Source organism: Pelophylax lessonae (assembly GCF_965119305.1).
Source record: "Pelophylax lessonae genome assembly, chromosome: 2".
In the NCBI taxonomy this organism is placed as follows: domain Eukaryota; kingdom Metazoa; phylum Chordata; class Amphibia; order Anura; family Ranidae; genus Pelophylax; species Pelophylax lessonae.
The window spans coordinates 379,923,511-379,941,574 of record NC_138769.1 but is presented as its reverse complement, the minus strand read 5'-3'; the positions used below and the strand labels follow the sequence as shown (position 1 = coordinate 379,941,574).

Genomic DNA, 18,064 nt, shown 5'->3' with positions numbered 1-18,064 from the left:
CCGGCCGCCATCTTCTCTGTCACCACTGGAACCTCTGACGCCATCTTCTCCATCCCCACCGGGACCCCTGGCGCCATCTTTTCTGTCCCCACTGGGACCTCTCCCTGTTAAGCAGTTGCAGCATTTGTACACTTTCACTCCTTTTCCCTCTGCTTTCCAATATCTGACAGCAGAGTAAATGTCATAGTCCATGTGGAAGGTTCCCATGATTTTTCAAACTTTACTTGGACACTTGCGTTGCCATGGGCAACCTTCCATGTGTACTTTTATCTTCATCCCACTCTCTCTGCCTCCCACAGATCCGGCCTCACATTTGGCTTGACTTTTGAATAACAGTTCTGGGCACAAAAATTGTCTTTTCCGACTTTTTCTTCTGCCGTTGGCAGGGGCAACTGGCCCAGTAACCAATGGCAAAATCCCAGATAAGCCCCCAAATGTAGCAGGATTTCCAGGCATTGGGCCTGAGGTGGGTCTGCCATGGTCACCGGTAACACCAACAGCACATTTAAGCTGATTGCCCAAGTGTGAGATCTGAGTCAAGGAACAGTCTGGCATCTTTGGTTTGTGTTGTTTGTTTTATATGGGTATGGGAGAAGGGAATGAGTGAGATACTCCTCTGGCTCAACTAGGTACAAACTGGGATACTTGAGAAAAAAATGCCTTTCAGTGCTGACTTGACGCTGGCTGAACGACGACCAACGCTTGCTGGCACTTGAGATTCACTGACTTGGGGTACTGTACTGAAGATTGACTTCCGACACTTTAGTTAGCTCAAAAGTCCTTGACACTACTCCCTCCAGTCCTTCCTGACTGAGGTAGCCTTTAGTAACACTGCTGCTGCTGCAACTCTCAACACTGTACACTTCCACTGTACACCTCCACCGTACACTGAACACTTCAGGGCCCAACCACTGGCACCCCCTTCACTCTTTAGGGTCAACACTGGCACCCCCTTTACTCTTCCTGCATCAGCTAGCCAGCTCCCGGATCCCTATGACCTTCTCCGGAGTGGCCCCCTCTCACTAGGCAGACCCCCAGGGGCAGTTTTGCGATACTCACGACTCTTTCCTAAAACTCGACCCCTCTCAGCTCCGCTGGTCCTCAGCACACTGGATCCTCTCTGCAGCTCAGCTCAGCCCTCTGTCCTAATCAGGCAAGCCGCCTGGGACACCCGATTCCTCTTGACAGGAGGAGAGACAGCCGTACTCTCCCTCCTGGGACTCGGCTTCCTGCCAAAGATGCTGCGTCATGTGCTCCCCTCAAACTTATACCCACTCCCAGAATGCTGTGTGGCAGAATCTGCCTTTCTGGGTGTGCCATTGGCCGGGTTTCCTCCACTGCCCAATAAGAGCTCTCATTGAGCACAGTGGGGAGACTCCCCAGTCTCAACAGACACACCTGGGAACCATGACAACCTAGCTTAAAATCATGGCCCTGATGATAAGCAGACAAGCCCTACTACACTTTACCCAGCACCTACCTTGTAGGGTGCTACATACAGAATCTTATGACGACAGTTGATCTAGAGTGGGGTAAGAGAACCCCTATAAAGCATGGTCCAATTTACTCCACTGGGGAAAAACAAAATTCCTTCCTTATCCACCAGAAGGCTGCTGGATAGTCCCTGTACCAAAAGTCTCTGGTGTTAGTATCCAGATTTACTTTGTGCATTTAAGAATGCATCCAACTCTTTTTTTAAATAATCTACTGAGCTGGCCAGAACTAGTTCTTGATGATGTCTATTCCACTTTTTCACAGCTCTTCAGAAGCCGTTACGTGTGTGTGGGTTAAATCTCTTTTCCTCCAGACATAGAGTGCCCCCTTGTCCTCTGTAATGATCTGAAAGGGAATAACTCTACACCAAGTTCACTAATTCTACACAATGATCATATTGGCCTCTTGATTGCCTTTCCTCAGGAGACACTAAATTTAGTTCAGCTAATGTTTGCTCATAGCTGAGCTTCTCCATGCCTCTTATCAGTTTGTTTTCCCTTCTCTGCACTTTCTCCTGTTCTCCAATATCTTTTTTGTGAACTCCTGCCCACAACTGAGTTGCATGTTCCAGATGAACTTTTACTAATGCTTCATACAGTTACCAAATCTAAATTAAGTTGTAAAGGACCTACATGCACAGACCAGACCTTTTCACTACTAATACATTTAAAAACAATTGGTCGGGCCCTACTCTCATTTGTCATTTATTGAAAATTTTTGTGGCCTTGATTTCTTTTTTACATAACTTTCAAATGATAAAAGTGTTCCATCGGGTTTATATTTTAAGTGCCCTTTTTTATTCTTTAAAGCTTTTTTTTAACTGTGAACATGAGCCACATAGGTTTAATTTTTAGCTTTTTAAAAATATTTCCCAGGGGAATATATTTTAAGTGGGTTTGTGTGCAATCAATTTGAAACATTCCCATGCCTGTTCTATGTTTTTCAGTGATGATATTCCTTCCCAATCTAAGTCTTGAAAAACATTTTTTTCTTTTATCTTTCCTGTATTTACTTGTTGCTTACATTCAGTGGTCATGTTATGGTCACTGCTACCCAGATGTTTTTTTGCATGAACATTAGTAATAAGCTCCATACAATTTGAGATTACCCAGTCCAGCAGAGCATCATTTCTAGTTTGAGCTTCCATAAACTGTACTATGGTACTATAAACTGTATAATAAAATTTTTGCCATTTTAGGCCCCTCTCACTTTTTGCGACTTGTCCTGCGACTTGGAACTGCAAATATGTTTTGTCATGATGTTATAACTTTTTAACTCATTTCTACAATAAAAATATATATTTATTTACAACCTATTGTTATGTTATGGTGCCAAGAAAGTCCACTCTTAATGCAATAGCAATTTTTTCTATATTGGAACTGCAAAGTCGCATGACAAGTCGTACTTCATGATTTCCAATGAGTACCGTTCATATCTGTGTGACTTCAAGTTGCTACGACTTCAGGTAGTCCTTGCACTACTTTATTCCGACTTTGATAAGTTTTGAGGTCTATAGACCTCAAGATTACACAGGCATTGCTTCAAGTCTAGTCAAAATCGTGGCTAAAGGATACAGCGAAATTGCGCAACGTTTAGATTGCTCAAGTGTGAAAGGTGCTTTACTGTTCCAGCGGTGTCATTACTCCAGTCAATTATGGGGTAGTTATTTTATGCAGCTCTTTCTATCTGTGCAAGTAGCTGAGTCTATACATCCTTACTAACCGTTAATGCCTATAACAAACCCTGATAATTAACTTTGAAGTACACACACCCATAATGCCTCACATTTTCTATCAACAAGGTCCTCTTTCACACTCACTTTGAGATCACTTCTCACATAAAGACAGACACCACCACTTTTACCTTAGATACCCAATACTTGGACCTAGTATTTCTGTCTTAGGTCTCCAGAATCTCACGTGATGCAGTGACCTGGCCCCTCAATTCCCCCCAAACATCAGCCCAAGCTCGATGAAGGGTAAAACAAAAGACACTTTATTCAACAACTCACTTCCAATACAGTGCCATACGAAAGTATTCGGCCCCCTTGAACTTTGCAACCTTTTGCCACATTTCAGGCTTCAAACATAAAGATATAAATCTGTAATTTTTTGTGAAGAATCAACAACAAGTGGGACACAATCATGAAGTGGAACGAAATTTATTGGATATTTCAAACTTTGTTAACAAATAAAAAACTGAAAAATCGGGCGTGCAAAATTATTCAGCCCCTTTACTTTCAGTGCAGCAAACTCTCTCCAGAAGTTCAGTGAGGATCTCTGAATGATCCAATGTTGACCTAAATGACTAATGATGATAAATAGAATCCACCTGTGTGTAATCAAGTCTCCGTACAAATGCACCTGCACTGTGATAGTCTCAGAGGTACGTTTAAAGCGCAGAGAGCATCATGAAGAACAAGGAACACACCAGGCAGGTCCGAGATACTGTTGTGGAGAAGTTTTAAGCTGGATTTGGATACAAAAAGATTTCCCAAGCTTTAAACATCCCAAGGAGCACTGTAAACATCCCAAGGAGCACGATAATATTGAAATGGAAGGAGTATCAGACCACTGCAAATCTACGAAGACCTGGCCTTCCCTCTAAACTTTCAGCTCATACAAGGAGAAGACTGATCAGAGATGCAGCCAAGAGGCCCATGATCACTCTGGATGAACCGCAGTGATCTACAGCTGAGGTGGGAGACTCTGTCCATAGGACAACAATCAGTTGTATACTGCACAAATCTGGCCTTTATGGAAGAGTGGCAAGAAGAAAGCCATTTCTTAAAGATATCCATAAAAAGTGTCATTTAAAGTTTGCCACAAGCCACCTGGGAGACACACCAAACATGTGGAAGAAGGTGCCCTGGTCAGATGAAACCAAAATCGAACTTTTTGGCAACAATGCAAAACGTTATGTTTGGCTTAAAAGCAACACAGCTCATCACCCTGAATACACCATCCCCACTGTCAAACATGGTGGTGGCAGCATCATGGTTTGGGCCTGCTTTTCTTCAGCAGGGACAGGGAAGATGGTTAAAATTGATGGGAAGATGGATTGAGCCAAATACAGGACCATTCTGGAAGAAAACCTGGAGTCTGCAAAAGACCTGAGACTGGGACGGAGATTTGTCTTCCAACAAGACAATGATCCAAAACATAAAGCAAAATCTAGAATGAAATGGTTCACAAATAAACATATCCAGGTGTTAGAATGGCCAAGTCAAAGTCCAGACCTGAATCCAATCGAGAATCTGTGGAAAGAACTGAAAACTGCTGTTCACAAACGCTCTGCATCCAACCTCACTGAGCTTGAGCTGTTTTGCAAGGAGGAATGGGCAAAAATTTCAGTCTCTCGATGTGCAAAACTGAGACATACCCCAAGCAACTTACAGCTGTAATCGCAGCAAAAGGTGGCACTACAAAGTATTATCTTAAGGGGGCTGAATAATTTTGCATGCCCAATTTTTCAGTTTTTTATTTGTTAAAAAAGTTTGAAATATCCAATAAATTTCATTCCACTTCATGATTGTGTCCCACTTGTTGATTCTTCACAAAAAAATTACAGTTTTATATCTTTGTTTGAAGCCTGAAATGTGGCAAAAGGTCCAAAAGTTCAAGGGGGCCGAATACTTTCGCAAGGCACTGTATATACAGTCTCATGTGTTTGATTTCATTATCATATGCAAATGCAATTGCATACAGAACATAGTCAACATACCTTGGTCATCTGGAAAGAGACCTTCATGATTGTGTCCCACTTGTTGTTGATTCTTCACAAAAATATTACAGTTTTATATCTTTGTTTGAAGCCTGAAATGTGGCAAAAGGTCCAAAAGTTCAAGGGGGCCAAATACTTTCGCAAGGCACTGTATATACAGTCTCATGTGTTTGATTTCATTATCATATGCAAATGCAATTGCATACAGAACATAGTCAACATACCTTGGTCATCTGGAAAGAGACAATAGGTGAATGAGACTGCAACATTATCATAATTAATTCAACAAACAACAAGCCCAAAACATACGCATTCCTAGAAGTGTGAACACACTCCACCTCTAAACAGATGAAAGCAGAAGACATAGTCTCTCAGACTGCCGTCTCCATTTTCAACACACCTTATTATAACTTAAGTGTCAATTCACATCCCCCCAGTATACCATAGCTGAGTCTTATGTCATTAGAATCTGTTTAGTCTCTCATGGTGTGAAGTCCTTTGTTGTAATATGCAGCTTAGGCCCAAAGTCTGTGTCGCTTGGGGTGACAGGGACTTGAATTCAAAGTAACAGTACTCCAAGGGTCCCCCAGCATACACCCCCTACCAGAGCCGCGCTCCCCTAAAAGCCAGGGCCGTAGTCTGTGGGCAAGAGGCTGGCCTTCACACTCCTCCAGTAACCCGTGACGAACGTCCCAGCAAATTGGTGTTCGTCACATATCTCCCTCCTCCTGGAGAGGCTAATCAGACCCCAGACCTCCAACTGGTTTGGGTCTTTATTAGTCTGGTGTCTTTTGCCAGGCTGTGTCATGCTCCAGAGGGCCTCCTGCCCTACGTCCCAATTAAAATATCCGGGGTCTTCCTTGGCAGGGCACCAACTATAATCCACTCCAGAGGCATTCCATGGTTGCTGGAGGGGCAAAATGAGGGTGGCATGGGCCCCCATACTAGGGGATTGGGGATCTGGGCCGATTGCCCAGCATCTCTGTAATCCAGGGGTGGAGGCCACGGCCCCATCCACTCCTTCCATGCCAAAAGCTGCATGGACTGGTGGGCAGATACCAGTGGGGGTTTTGCCCGGCTGCCAGCTCTTCCACTGGGTAGGCACTCAGCTGCTGGGACAAGGGACCTACAATCACCTCTCCCGCTAATGCTGGCTGGTCCTGGGTAGTGGGCAGGACCATCTCCACCCCCAGTGCTTTTGGCTGCTGCTGGGACGAGGGACCTACAATCGCCTCTCCTGGTAACACTGGCTGGTGCTGGGTAGTGGGCATGACCATCTCCACCATCTCGTAGTCTGTGGGCAGGAGGCTGGCCTCCACACTCCAGTAACCCGTGACGAACGTCCCACCAAATGGGCGTTCGTCAGACACCCCACCTTAAAGAGCTGGGACAAGCTCTGTCCTTGTTGCAACTTCTACCGGTTTTTCATGCAAGAGAACCTGGTGGAGCCTTGAGCCTTAACCACTTGCCGACCACCACACGACTATATACGGCGGCGGTCAGCCCCTCCTTGGCAAAGTGACGTATGGGTACGTCACTAGCCCACGAACCTGTAAGGGGGCAACACGCGCCACCAGAGGTGCGCTCCCGCTCGTTCACTAACATCCCCGCGCGCGTGACCGGCGGCTCCTATGTCCGCCGGTCACTCGTGATCTCACTCAGGAGAGGGAGAAAGGCAGAGGGCTGATGTAAACACAGCCGTCTGTCATTCTCCCTTAGATCATGACAGAGGCTATACGATCCTGCTATGTAGGATCGTATGTCTCTGTTATGATCTAACAATCCACGCCCCTTGACAGTTAGAATCACGCCCCTAGGGACACATTTAACCCCTTGATCAATAAAGTTAACCCCTTCCCTGCCAGTGTCATTTTTACAGTAACAGTGCATTTGTATAGCCCTGATTACTGTAGTAATGTCACTGGTACCCCCAAAAGTGTCAAAAATGTCAGTCAGGGGTCCGATCTGTCCGCCACAATGTCGCAGTCCCGCAAAAAAAATCGCAGATCGCCGCCATTACTAGTTAAAAAAAAACAATGAAAATGACATAAATCTTTCCCGTAGTTAGTAAATGCAATAACTTTTGCACAAACCAATCAAAATACGCTTATTGCAATTTTTTTTACCAAAAATATGTAGCAGAAAACAAAGTGGCCTAAAATGTTAAAAAATTTTGATTTTTACATTTTTTTTGAGAATTGCATATAAAAAATTGTGAAAAATATTGTTATTTTTTCAAAATTGTTGCTCTTTTTTGTTTCTAACGCAAAAATTAAAAATCGCATTATAAAATATAAAAGCTGATGTTGTACCAATAAATAGATAACAGATGTGTAAAAATGTCAAATTGTGCATGCCCATGAGAATGACAACAAACTAAGGTACGTACTGTAAAATTAGCCATAGGCAATGCTTTGACAGCCTTTACAGTTTTACAGTTTAGAGGTAAGCGAGAGCTATGGCACTAGAGTATTGCTCTCACTCTGACACTTGTGGTAATACATGTGTGGTGAAAACACTGTTTATATATGTGTGCTGGACCTATGTGTGCGCTTACATCTCTTAATGAGCACAGGGGGACCAGGGTGCTTTTACATTTTTATTAGTATTTATTTTCCTTGTCGCTTCCGGATTCATTTGTAACAGACAAGATGGAGGAATTGATGTACTTCCATCTCCTTTGTGGGCAGCCAACCTAACCACTTGCAGTGCTCCTGTGCTCCTCGCTAGAACAAGAGAGCTTAGAAATGACAGTAGGAGGGCAGGTCCCCTCTGAGCCTTGAAAATAGTCATAAAGTAAATGTAAATGTAATGTCATAGAGAAGCTGAGAAGCTGCTCAGATAAATTTTTACCAAACTGCCATTTGTCAGCTGTAAAAATTGATACCATGGCTGTATCTGCAGTCTGATTCAGGTATAGCCGCTTTCTTTCTAGAAACATGTATACTGTATATACAGTATCTCACAAAAGTGAGTACACCCCTCACATTTTTGTAAATATTTTATTATATCTTTTCATGTGACAACACTGTCTAAACCACTGACAACAAAAGTGAGTACACCCCTAAGTGAAAATGTCCAAATTGGGCCCAATTAGCCATTTTCCCTCCCCGGTGTCATGTGACTCATTAGTGTTACAAGGTCTCACTTGTGAATGGGGAGCAGGCGTGTTAAATTTAGTGTTATCGCTCTAACTCTCTCATACTAGTCACTGGAAGTTCAACATGGCACCTTATGGCAAAAAAACTCTCTAGGGATCTGAATAAAAGAATTGTTGCTCTACATAAAGATGGTCTAGGCTATAAGAAGATTTCCAAGACCCTGAAACTGAGCTGCAGCACCGTGGCCAAGACCATACAGTGGTTTAACAGTAGAGGTTCCACTCAGAACAGGCCTCGCCATGGTCGACCAAAGGAGTTGAGTGCACATGCTTAGCGTCATATCCAGAGGTTGTCTTTGGGAAATAGATGTATGAGTGCTGCCAACATTGCTGCAGAGGTTAAAGGGGTGGGGGGATCAGTGCTTAGACGATATGCCGCACACTGCATTCAAATTGGTCTGCATGGATGTCGTCCCAGAAGGAAGCCTCTTCTAAAGACGATGCACAAGAAAGCCCGCAAACTGTTTGCTGAAGACAAGCAGACTAAGGACATGGATTACTAGAATTATATCCTGTGGTCTGGTGAGACCAAGATAAACTTATTTGGTAGAGATGGTGTCAAGCGTGTGTGGTGACAACCAGGTGAGGAGTACAAAAACATGTGTGTCTTGCCTACAGTTAAGCATGGTGGTGGGAGTGTCATGGTCTGGAGCTGCATTAAGGCCGCCGGCTCTGGGGGGGGGTTACGGTTCATTGAGGGAACCGTAAATGCCAACATGTACTGTGACATACTGAAGCAGAGCATGGTCCCCTTCCTTCGGAGACTGGGCCGCAGGGCAGTATTCCAACATGATAACGGCCCTAAACACACCTCCAAGACGACCACTGCCTTGTTAAAGAAGCTGAGGGTAAAGGTGATGGACTGGCAAGGCATGTTTCCAGACCTAAACCCTATTGAGCATCTGTGGGGCATCTTCAAACAGAAGGTGGAGGAGCTTAAGGTCTTTAACATCCACCAGTTCTGTGATGTCGTCATAGATGAATGGAAGAGGACTCCAGTGGCAATCTGTGAAGCTCTGGTGAACTCCATGCCCAAGAGGGTTAAGGCAGTGCTGGAAAATAATGGTGGCCACACAAATGTTGACACTTTGGGCCAATTTGGGCATTTTGTTTTGTTGCCAGCGGTTTACACATTTATTGGCTGTGTGTTGAGTTATTTTGAGGGGACAGCAAATTTACACTGTCATACAAGCTGTACACTCACTACTTTACATTGTAGCAAAGTGTAATTTCTTCAGTGTTGTCACATGAAAAGATATAATAAAATATTTACAAAAATGTGAGGGGTGAGATACTGTACGTTCACTGGATGGGAAGCGGTTGAGCACCTGCTCAGCAAGCAGAAGAATCTTTTTGTAAGTTGTCTGTTCTGCTCAGTGTCGTAATTTGCTCTTGCAGATCTCTAATGTAAGCTTCCAGGAGGGCAACCTCAAATCTTTCACAGTTATATTCTTCCTGGTGCTATTGCTCCATTTTGTTATACACATGGCACACTGTGTAGCTATTATATTCTAATAAATGTATTGAATGTACCAGGTTGCTCATTGGTTAAGCAAGAAGTCTTTTCAGAATATTTTTATTTGATAACCTCTTCCGGTCTCTATAATTCAGTTGAAAGAAAGCAGTGGCAATAAGATGTGGTTTATTCCAAGACTCTTAATGTATTTGTAAAAAAAAAAAACCTTTATACTGTATCTATTTTGGTATACAATGAAACTTATACTGAGTACTGTTAACTGTTGTCATTTTGGAAGAACAATATCAAAAGGCATCCTATGCACACGTGTGAACAGACACGTCTGGGACACAGGAAGACACATTAATGCCCACATGGCAAATCTATTGGCAGTTACTCTCAAATATATTCTTGTTTGTGTTAGAAAACTTTGGCAGGCACAGCTCTGTAGTGCATTTCAGTACAGTAGATGGAAAACACATTTATACGTGTGGCACAATGTATATTGTCTTTGTTATAGAGATTTTTTTTTTCCAGAAAAAAAGAAATGATTGTTAATTTTGAGGATAAAATATAATACTACACATAATGTAAACCTATAATATTTTTGTAGGCAGGTAATAAGAAAGCAATGTATGCAGTAAGTTTAAGGTTAAGCTCCTGAAAGTGTTTTTTCAGTGTTTTTTATAGTAGATAAAATGGTGCATGAGCTGCTCTGGCAAGTAAATGAAACGATAATGACATAATTCAGATGTACACCTGACTACTGAGAACACAGAAACATTTTGAATAAGCCAATAAAGTAAAAGAACAAGATACTTATGTGCTACTCATGTAAATTTAGCCTAAAGAATAAGTCTGCATTGTTTTATTGCTATTTTTTATTTTTATGTTTGTGCACTTGTCTCCTATTCCTTTCACCATTTGAAGTAAAATAAAGTGATTGTAAATGATCACCTTGTAAAACAACCAATTTAGTTGAAAATAGAAATTAAAAGCAAAACATTTTTGTATAGATAGAAAAAAATTATAAATACCTTTTTTTTTTTTCCCTTTTTTTTTTTTTTATAAATGATCACATTCTCTCTTGTCTCAGCTGCATAAGAGCTGAGGGGAGGAGGAGAAGCAGCAGCACACTGAGCTCGCCAGTGAATGGCTGTGCAGCGGAGGTATGTCAGGACAAGTCTGATCATTGGAGGAGAGCAGGCTGAATTCCCAGCATAGCTAGAGAACTGACCACTGTGTGCTCTCCTGCTTATGGTGGTTGGTTTTTTAAAATAGGAAAGCAAGGGGACTAGCAGGCACACTAGGGATTTCACATAAGGAAGCAATTCAAAGAAAACAGGATACTTTCTCATACAAGTACATCGTAAAGAGGGCGCATATCAGAAATATAAAGTGTTGGGGTGACAAACGCTTTAAAGTCAATTTGTGTTAAAGGGAATGTCAAGGCAAAATAAAAACAAAAAAGCATATGTAGTACATATCTGCAATATTTGCACGATTCTCTATAATAAATGGCTTTAAACACCCTACAAGTACAGAAAATGACCTATTAATCTGCCAGAAGTGCACCCATTTTCTAAACTTTGCTGTGGGCTGACACATAGCATTTTTGTTAGTGTTTCCCTGTGTCTTTCTCTTAAAGCGGAACTTCACCCAAAAGGGGAAATTCCACTTTTCCTCCTCCCCTCTTCTCTACCATATTTGGAATATTCTTTTTTTTTTTCTTGGGGGGGGGGGGGAGCGGGTACCTAGTTTTGACTTCCGTCCACAACCAGAAGTTCGCCTCCCCCCTTACAACCTTCTGGGACACATCACAGGAAACAGGAGGCTGCAAAACCATGCACAGTGGGAAGCCACAGTTAAAAGGGAAATAACTACTGGCAAAGAACCAGCCCAGATGAGAATGGCACTGGATCCCTGGACAGGTAATTATCTGTTCAATAAAAGTCAGCTTCTACAGTTTTTGTAGCTGCTGACTTTTAATTTGTTTGTAACCTGGCTGAAGCTCCTCTTTATCTACTCCATCACTCCCACTCTCAGATCTCCACAACATAAAGGATAAATATTATGTAGTCCAAGATAAGAACTAGGAGGGCTCGCTGAAATAGCATAGGGAGTGTGGGGAGTACACAGGACATTTCTGAATTTCCTACAAGATCATCAAGTGCTTTTTGCACTTATAAAACAAATATAACAACATCCAATAGAATATTAAACAGACCAAAATGGAGCAAATAGGAGAAGTTCATTGTTGGGTTATACAGCTAAATAGTAATTCTGCATTTGAGGATGTATTCGTGCACCATAGGAATTCTATAAACAATATAAGCATAGGTGGTGATGTTCCTAAAATGCCATCTGAAATTTAAAATAAATCAGTTCCTTGATACATACTACAAATGGTATTTTGATTTATGTTTCTTCAGGCTTAAAGTAGTCTGCTTTAAAAACTAAAATTATGAAAAAATGAAATATTGTCTAAGTTTAGAATGCTAATCTTTTAGTAATATGTATCATTCTAATTGTCTCTCACCCTTTTACATTTTTCTTAGGTGCAAGACATTTGTTTCAGCCATGACTGCCGATGGGTAGTGGTGAGCACCCTCCGTGGCACCTCCCACGTATTCCCAATAAATCCCTATGGTGGTCAGCCATGTGTCCGGACACATATGTCTTCCCGCGTGGTAAACCGCATGAGTCGATTTCAGAAGAGTGCAGGTCTGGAAGAGATTGAGCAGGAACTGACTTCAAAGCAAGGAGGCCGTTGTAGTCCTGTGCCAGGCTTGTCCAGCAGTCCTTCTGGCTCTCCTTTACATGGTGAGTAGTATCACTGCGGCTGGAGATTCCACATGGGTGGGCATTTACAGTATTCGTGGTGACTGCTTACTGTAACTTGTTATTTAAATGAAACCATGTTGAAATGCAGCTGGGAATGCTCCTTTTCATACCAGTCAGCAGAAAAAAAAATATTTTTACTTTTACTCATGTATGCAAAATCTTTTTAATAAACTATATATTCAATAGTTTAAGAATTACAAATGTTATATTTCAAGAGTTTTTAGAATATATTTTTCACAAAATACTTGACTGAGGTGAATATGCTGGAAAAGTTAGATGCTGTTTTTATTCACATCTTTAGTCTTTACTGCAGATGTATTAAAATACTGTTGTTTTCCTTCTTCCCTTTGGAGAATAAAACAAAAGCAATCCTGGCTGCTTAGATTTGTCAGAGGATTAAAGGAGAACTCCAGGAAGCTATAATTATTTAAAAACTGTCCGCTTCACAAAACCCTCTGTAATTTTTAAAGTGATTACTGGTTTTGGAGCCCACGTTACTCTAACAGCTTTTATTTCGAATCTGTATGGAACTTGATTGTGTTCAGATACGGATCCAAACCCATGTTGTCCAAGCTTGCCAGGTACCTGTCAGAGGTATTGGCCACTCAGCTGCAGCTCAGACATATTTTTGCACTGCAGCTGCACATATATAAGTGGTATTTGTTTTTCCTATATAGGCAGGGCCGGCGCTACCTGTAAGGCGACCCAGGCAGTCGCCTAGGGCGCCACTCAGCAGGGGGGCGCCAGCATTCTACTTGTTGCACCAAGTTGCACTGTCTGTCCTGTCCGCAATGACTTTATGCCGGCGCCCCTCTTGCTTCTGTGCTGCTTAACAGTACGATCGGCTCGGCCTCGGCGGGCGGCGGCGCCCTCGGCGGCTCAAATCAATCATCATGTCTCTCTCTGTCTTTCTCTGTGTGACACTCACACAGAGACTGTGACAGGCAGCGTCTTTGCATCACTGCAGTGGAGCTGTGGAGGTTCCCCCTGCCCTGCCAATGACGTCGGGCGGGCGGGGGGAGGGCCGGGAGCCGGTGTACTGCCGATAAGGAGAGCGGGGGGAGCCGGGGAGGAGAGCGGGCGGGCGGGGGGAGGAGACCGGGCGGGCGCAGAGCGGGAAGGACACATTTTGAATCAGAGGAGCAGCAGATTCAGATGCAATAGTGCAAGAAGGACCAGTCCAGTCCCCGCCCCCGGCCAGACCCCCAGATCCAGGAAGATAGAGAAGGAAGAAGATCCATCCAGGAGAAGAGGACCTGTCCGACCACCTGGTGCCATTTTGAACACGCATAAAACGTGAGTGAAAATGTGCATTTTAAATTGCTATATTCAGTGAGGTGAGGGAGGGGTAACATTACATTTATCCTTGGGATGGAGTATAATTGTTTTATTGTGGCTGTTTTAAAAAATCTTCTCTACTTCTCTTGTCTTGTGCTAGGCTCCCTATTGTATTCTGCCTAAGGTCCGGTTCACACTTATGCGATGCGGGAAGGCTGCGAATTCGCAGCCTGTTCCCGCATCGCAAACGCACCCCTGGCAGTTCACACTGCTATATGCGATACACAGGGGGTGTCAATGAAATTTTAACGACACCCCCAGTTTGATCGCATATCGCAGTGCGATCTTTAGTGCCGATTCACATATGTGCGGCTGCGGCGATCGCATGTAATATCGGAGCGCACTGCTCCTTCATTACATATGCAATCGGCTGTGCGGTGCGAATTCAGCCATACACTTTATATGGCTAAATTCGCACCGCACCCGCAGCAAAGACGCACAGGACCCTTTTTTCAGCCGCATCAGGATCGGATCGCATGGTGGTTCACACTTGTGCGATCCGATCCTGTGCGAACTGCAAAATCGCACTGCGATATGCGATCAAACTGGGGGTGTCGTTAACATTTCATTGACACCCCCAGCATATCGCATATGGCAGTGTGAACTGCCAGGGGTGTGTTTGCGATGCGGGAACACGCTGCATATTCGCAGCCTTCCCGCATCGCATAAGTGTGAACCAGACCTTACAGTTAGCACAGAATCGGATCGCACAAGTGTGAACCACTGTGCGATCCGATCCTGATGCGGCTGAAAAAAAAGGGTCCTGTGCGTCTTTGCTGCGGGTGCAGTGCGAATTTAGCCATATAAAGTGTATGGCTAAACTCGCACCGCACAGAGATCGCATGTAATGAAGGAGCAGTGCGCTCCGATATTACATGCGATCACCACAGCCGCAATAATGTGAACCGGCACTTAGGACCGGTTCACATTTGTGCGATCACAGAGATCGCATGTAATTCGGAGCGCACTGCTCCTTCATTACATGCGATCTCTGTGCGGTGCAAAATCAGCCATGCAGTTTGCACTGCGAGATGCAATCTGATCTGGGGGTGTCATTAACTTTTAATTGACACCCCCCCCTGCGTATCGCATATGGCAATGTGAACTGCCAGGGGTGCGGATGTGATGCGGGATCACGCTGCATATTCGCAGAATTCCCGCATCGCACAAATGTGAACCGGGACTACAGGTGCTCACAGCTCATAGCTGCAGGTGAGCGACCGTCGTAGGTCTACGCCGTTTTGCGCTTGAGGGCCAGCCTGTCGCAGACCCGCAGTAAAAATGTGTGGCGTGTATTTTTCTCTTAACAACTATATGTTGTATTGCACTTTCAGAATGTTTTGTATTAAACTATTAAAATTTGCACTTTATTTTACATTATGGCTTTTTGTGCTTTGGGGGGGGGGCGGCAATTTTTATTTTGCCTAGGGCGCCAAAAATCCTTGCACCGGCCCTGTATATAGGCAAGACCGCTGTTAGAAATCATGGGGCCCCATACAGCCTACTTAAAGGCCGCTCCCCCCAGGGGCCTCCCCCTCCCTACCTAAATCGCCCCCAGCACTAATCCCCAACCCCCTTCTAAACATCCCCTCTCCTGGTTCAAACCCCCCCATGCCTCTTTCTAGCACATATTCCCCCCTCCCCAAAATCCCATTACATTTCCCAACACAGATAGCCCCCCCATCCCCCTTCCTCAACTTAGAGGGGGAAGCCACTAAAAGCTTGTGTTGTGCTCTCTCTCCTGTCAGAAAAGCGCTCATCTATACAACATATGAGACAGGATCGCTCTTACTGTAGATCGCATTGCACTGCACACACACACCCTCCCCTCTATCTCCTCCAAGGGCTGCTCAACTCCCAGCACCAGGAAATGTGGATAGGGGGCGGCAATCAAACTGTGTGTGTGTGCAGTGCAATGTGATCTACAGTAAGAGCGATCCTGTCTCATATGTTATATAGATGAATGCTCTTCTGACAGGAGGGATAGCACAACACAGCGCACCTCCTCCTGGCTCTTTCCTATCTGCTCCAGCCTCCCATCTCCTTGTCCCAGGTGTGAGTGCAGGCAGGGGCGGGGGGAACGAGCTCAGTGGCGGCTAGCCAGGGGGGGCAGAACCCACCCCAGCAACCCCTAAATCTGTCTCGCTGTTTCTCTCACCCAGCAACTGAAAGCTGGGGGGGGGGGGAACCAGCTTTCAGTTGCTGGGTGAGTGACACAGAGGGCATTGCTCTTTTTCTGCTCCACTGATCTTCCTGCTGTCTGGGCCCCCTGTGTGCCCGGGCCCCCTACAGGAGGACCGGTAGTCCCCCTCATCAGCGGCCCTGTGTATAGGTGACAACTTCCTGGCTTGTACATGTTGGTTTGGACCAGTAGCAGTAGTGGATTGGTGTAGTCAATAATATTAAGATATATTTTACAATTTTTTTTTTTTAATCTTTTTATTTAAGCATTTATAGTGTAAAAACAACACATTGAACAGACAATAAAAAGGCGAGCCCTTGCAGGAGCCGCGGGTTAAAATCCATTAGATACAAACATGACAAGGTCAGCGAGGGTCCCACCTAAAACACTCTGTCCGTTGATCCTTGCAAAAGTCATGTCAGGAACAGAGCCTTTAGTGAAGTGTCTTTATAAAATGGTCAGGCGCCACACTAACGTGGGATCCGAAGCTCCTGGACAGGAGCTCAATCTCATGTCAAGATCTACATAAGGCCACAAAACCACATAACAATAACATAGCTTGTAGTTCCAACAAGGCGTAGTTAACCAAAGAGGATGAACATAATACTTAGCTGAGATTCGTGGAGTACGAGTGGATAGTGAGTCCGGACGAGCCTGGGCAAATTACGCGGCTTAACGGGTGTCAAACCACTCAGACGCTGCTGCAGGAATTTCAAAGTGTACGATCTCCATCAACAACCTGGCGCTTGCTAGAGTACAGGAGGCTAAACTTAATGCTATTGTCCTGGAGACGTTTACGGACCTTGGTAAAGGATTGGCAACTTTGCTGTATCTCCGGTGATTAGTCTGGAAAGAACAGGAGTTTGGCGTTCTCGTATCGCAAGTCAGGTTTAGCCCAGGCTGCTGTGAGGATCCAGTCCCGGCCCCTATTGTTCAGCAAGTAAAGAAGAAAAGGGTGCTGGGGGGAGGCAAGTTTAGGAGGTGTGGGGGGGACCCTGTGAGCTTATTCAACAGAAAATGTGGGTGGAACATCAGTAAACTCAAACCTGGTGGTCAGCAGGTGCTCTGAAAACTCTGCAGGTTTGGTACCCTCCACCTGCTCTGGTAAGCCCAAACCATGGACATTGTTCCGCCGCAAGTGGTTTTCAGTATCCACCATCTTCTCCTGCAGTGCCCGAACCTGGAATTGTAAGGCATGTATCTCCTTGTCAGATCTCACTTTATCTTCCATTGCTGAAACATGATCCTCCACCACAGTGACCCTGAAGCACAATTTGTAAAGGTCATGGCTGATTAAGATAGGAAATCTATTTTGGCTGTAAGAGTTTCCTTGCAGGCTGTGATAGCCACTAGAATGTCAGCACTGGAGGGAGTAGTCTCCCCTCCTTGCCCTGGAGCCTTCTGTGTGCTGGCTGACATGACTGCTCTGGCAGATCTGGAGGCCAAAATGGCCTCTGAAGGAAAAGGGTGGGGGGTGCCCGCCAATGCGTGGGTGGAGCACGGCTTATTCAGGGCCATGCAGCACCATTGGCTTATTGGCTCCTGGAGGTGTAGACACCGGTCCCGGCCTGAGGGGATGAGGAGAGCTCAGTGGAAGGCAGCTGAAAGACAAGCAGAAGCAGAGCTCTGGCATCAAGCGTCCTGTTCGCTTCACATCCCGACCATGCCCCCCCATATTTAAAGAATTGTCATGTTTTTTGTTTAATCTGGAGTTCTTTCCTAAAGGTATTTTACATTTCAAATGTTTTTGTTGTTTTAACTAGGTATTAGTGTAGTTATTTTTTGTGTCATTTGTTTGTCTTACCCTATAATGATGGACCTACATTTCGATTCTCCCATGATCATGTATTGCTGCAGCTAGCCTGTA

At 44.4% G+C, this 18,064-nt stretch overlaps 1 protein-coding gene across 5 annotated transcripts in view; it reads left to right on the top strand.

Annotated features, from left to right (window-relative positions):
- BCAS3 (BCAS3 microtubule associated cell migration factor) overlaps positions 1–18,064 on the top strand; it is a 1,702,410-nt gene that overhangs the window by 619,865 nt on the left and 1,064,481 nt on the right. For all 5 annotated transcript variants that reach the window (XM_082245731.1, XM_082245733.1, XM_082245734.1 and 2 more), the window contains exon 14: positions 12,392–12,656. In XM_082245731.1, the coding sequence (XP_082101857.1) occupies positions 12,392–12,656 (265 nt within the window). The remainder of the gene's footprint in view (positions 1–12,391; positions 12,657–18,064) is intronic.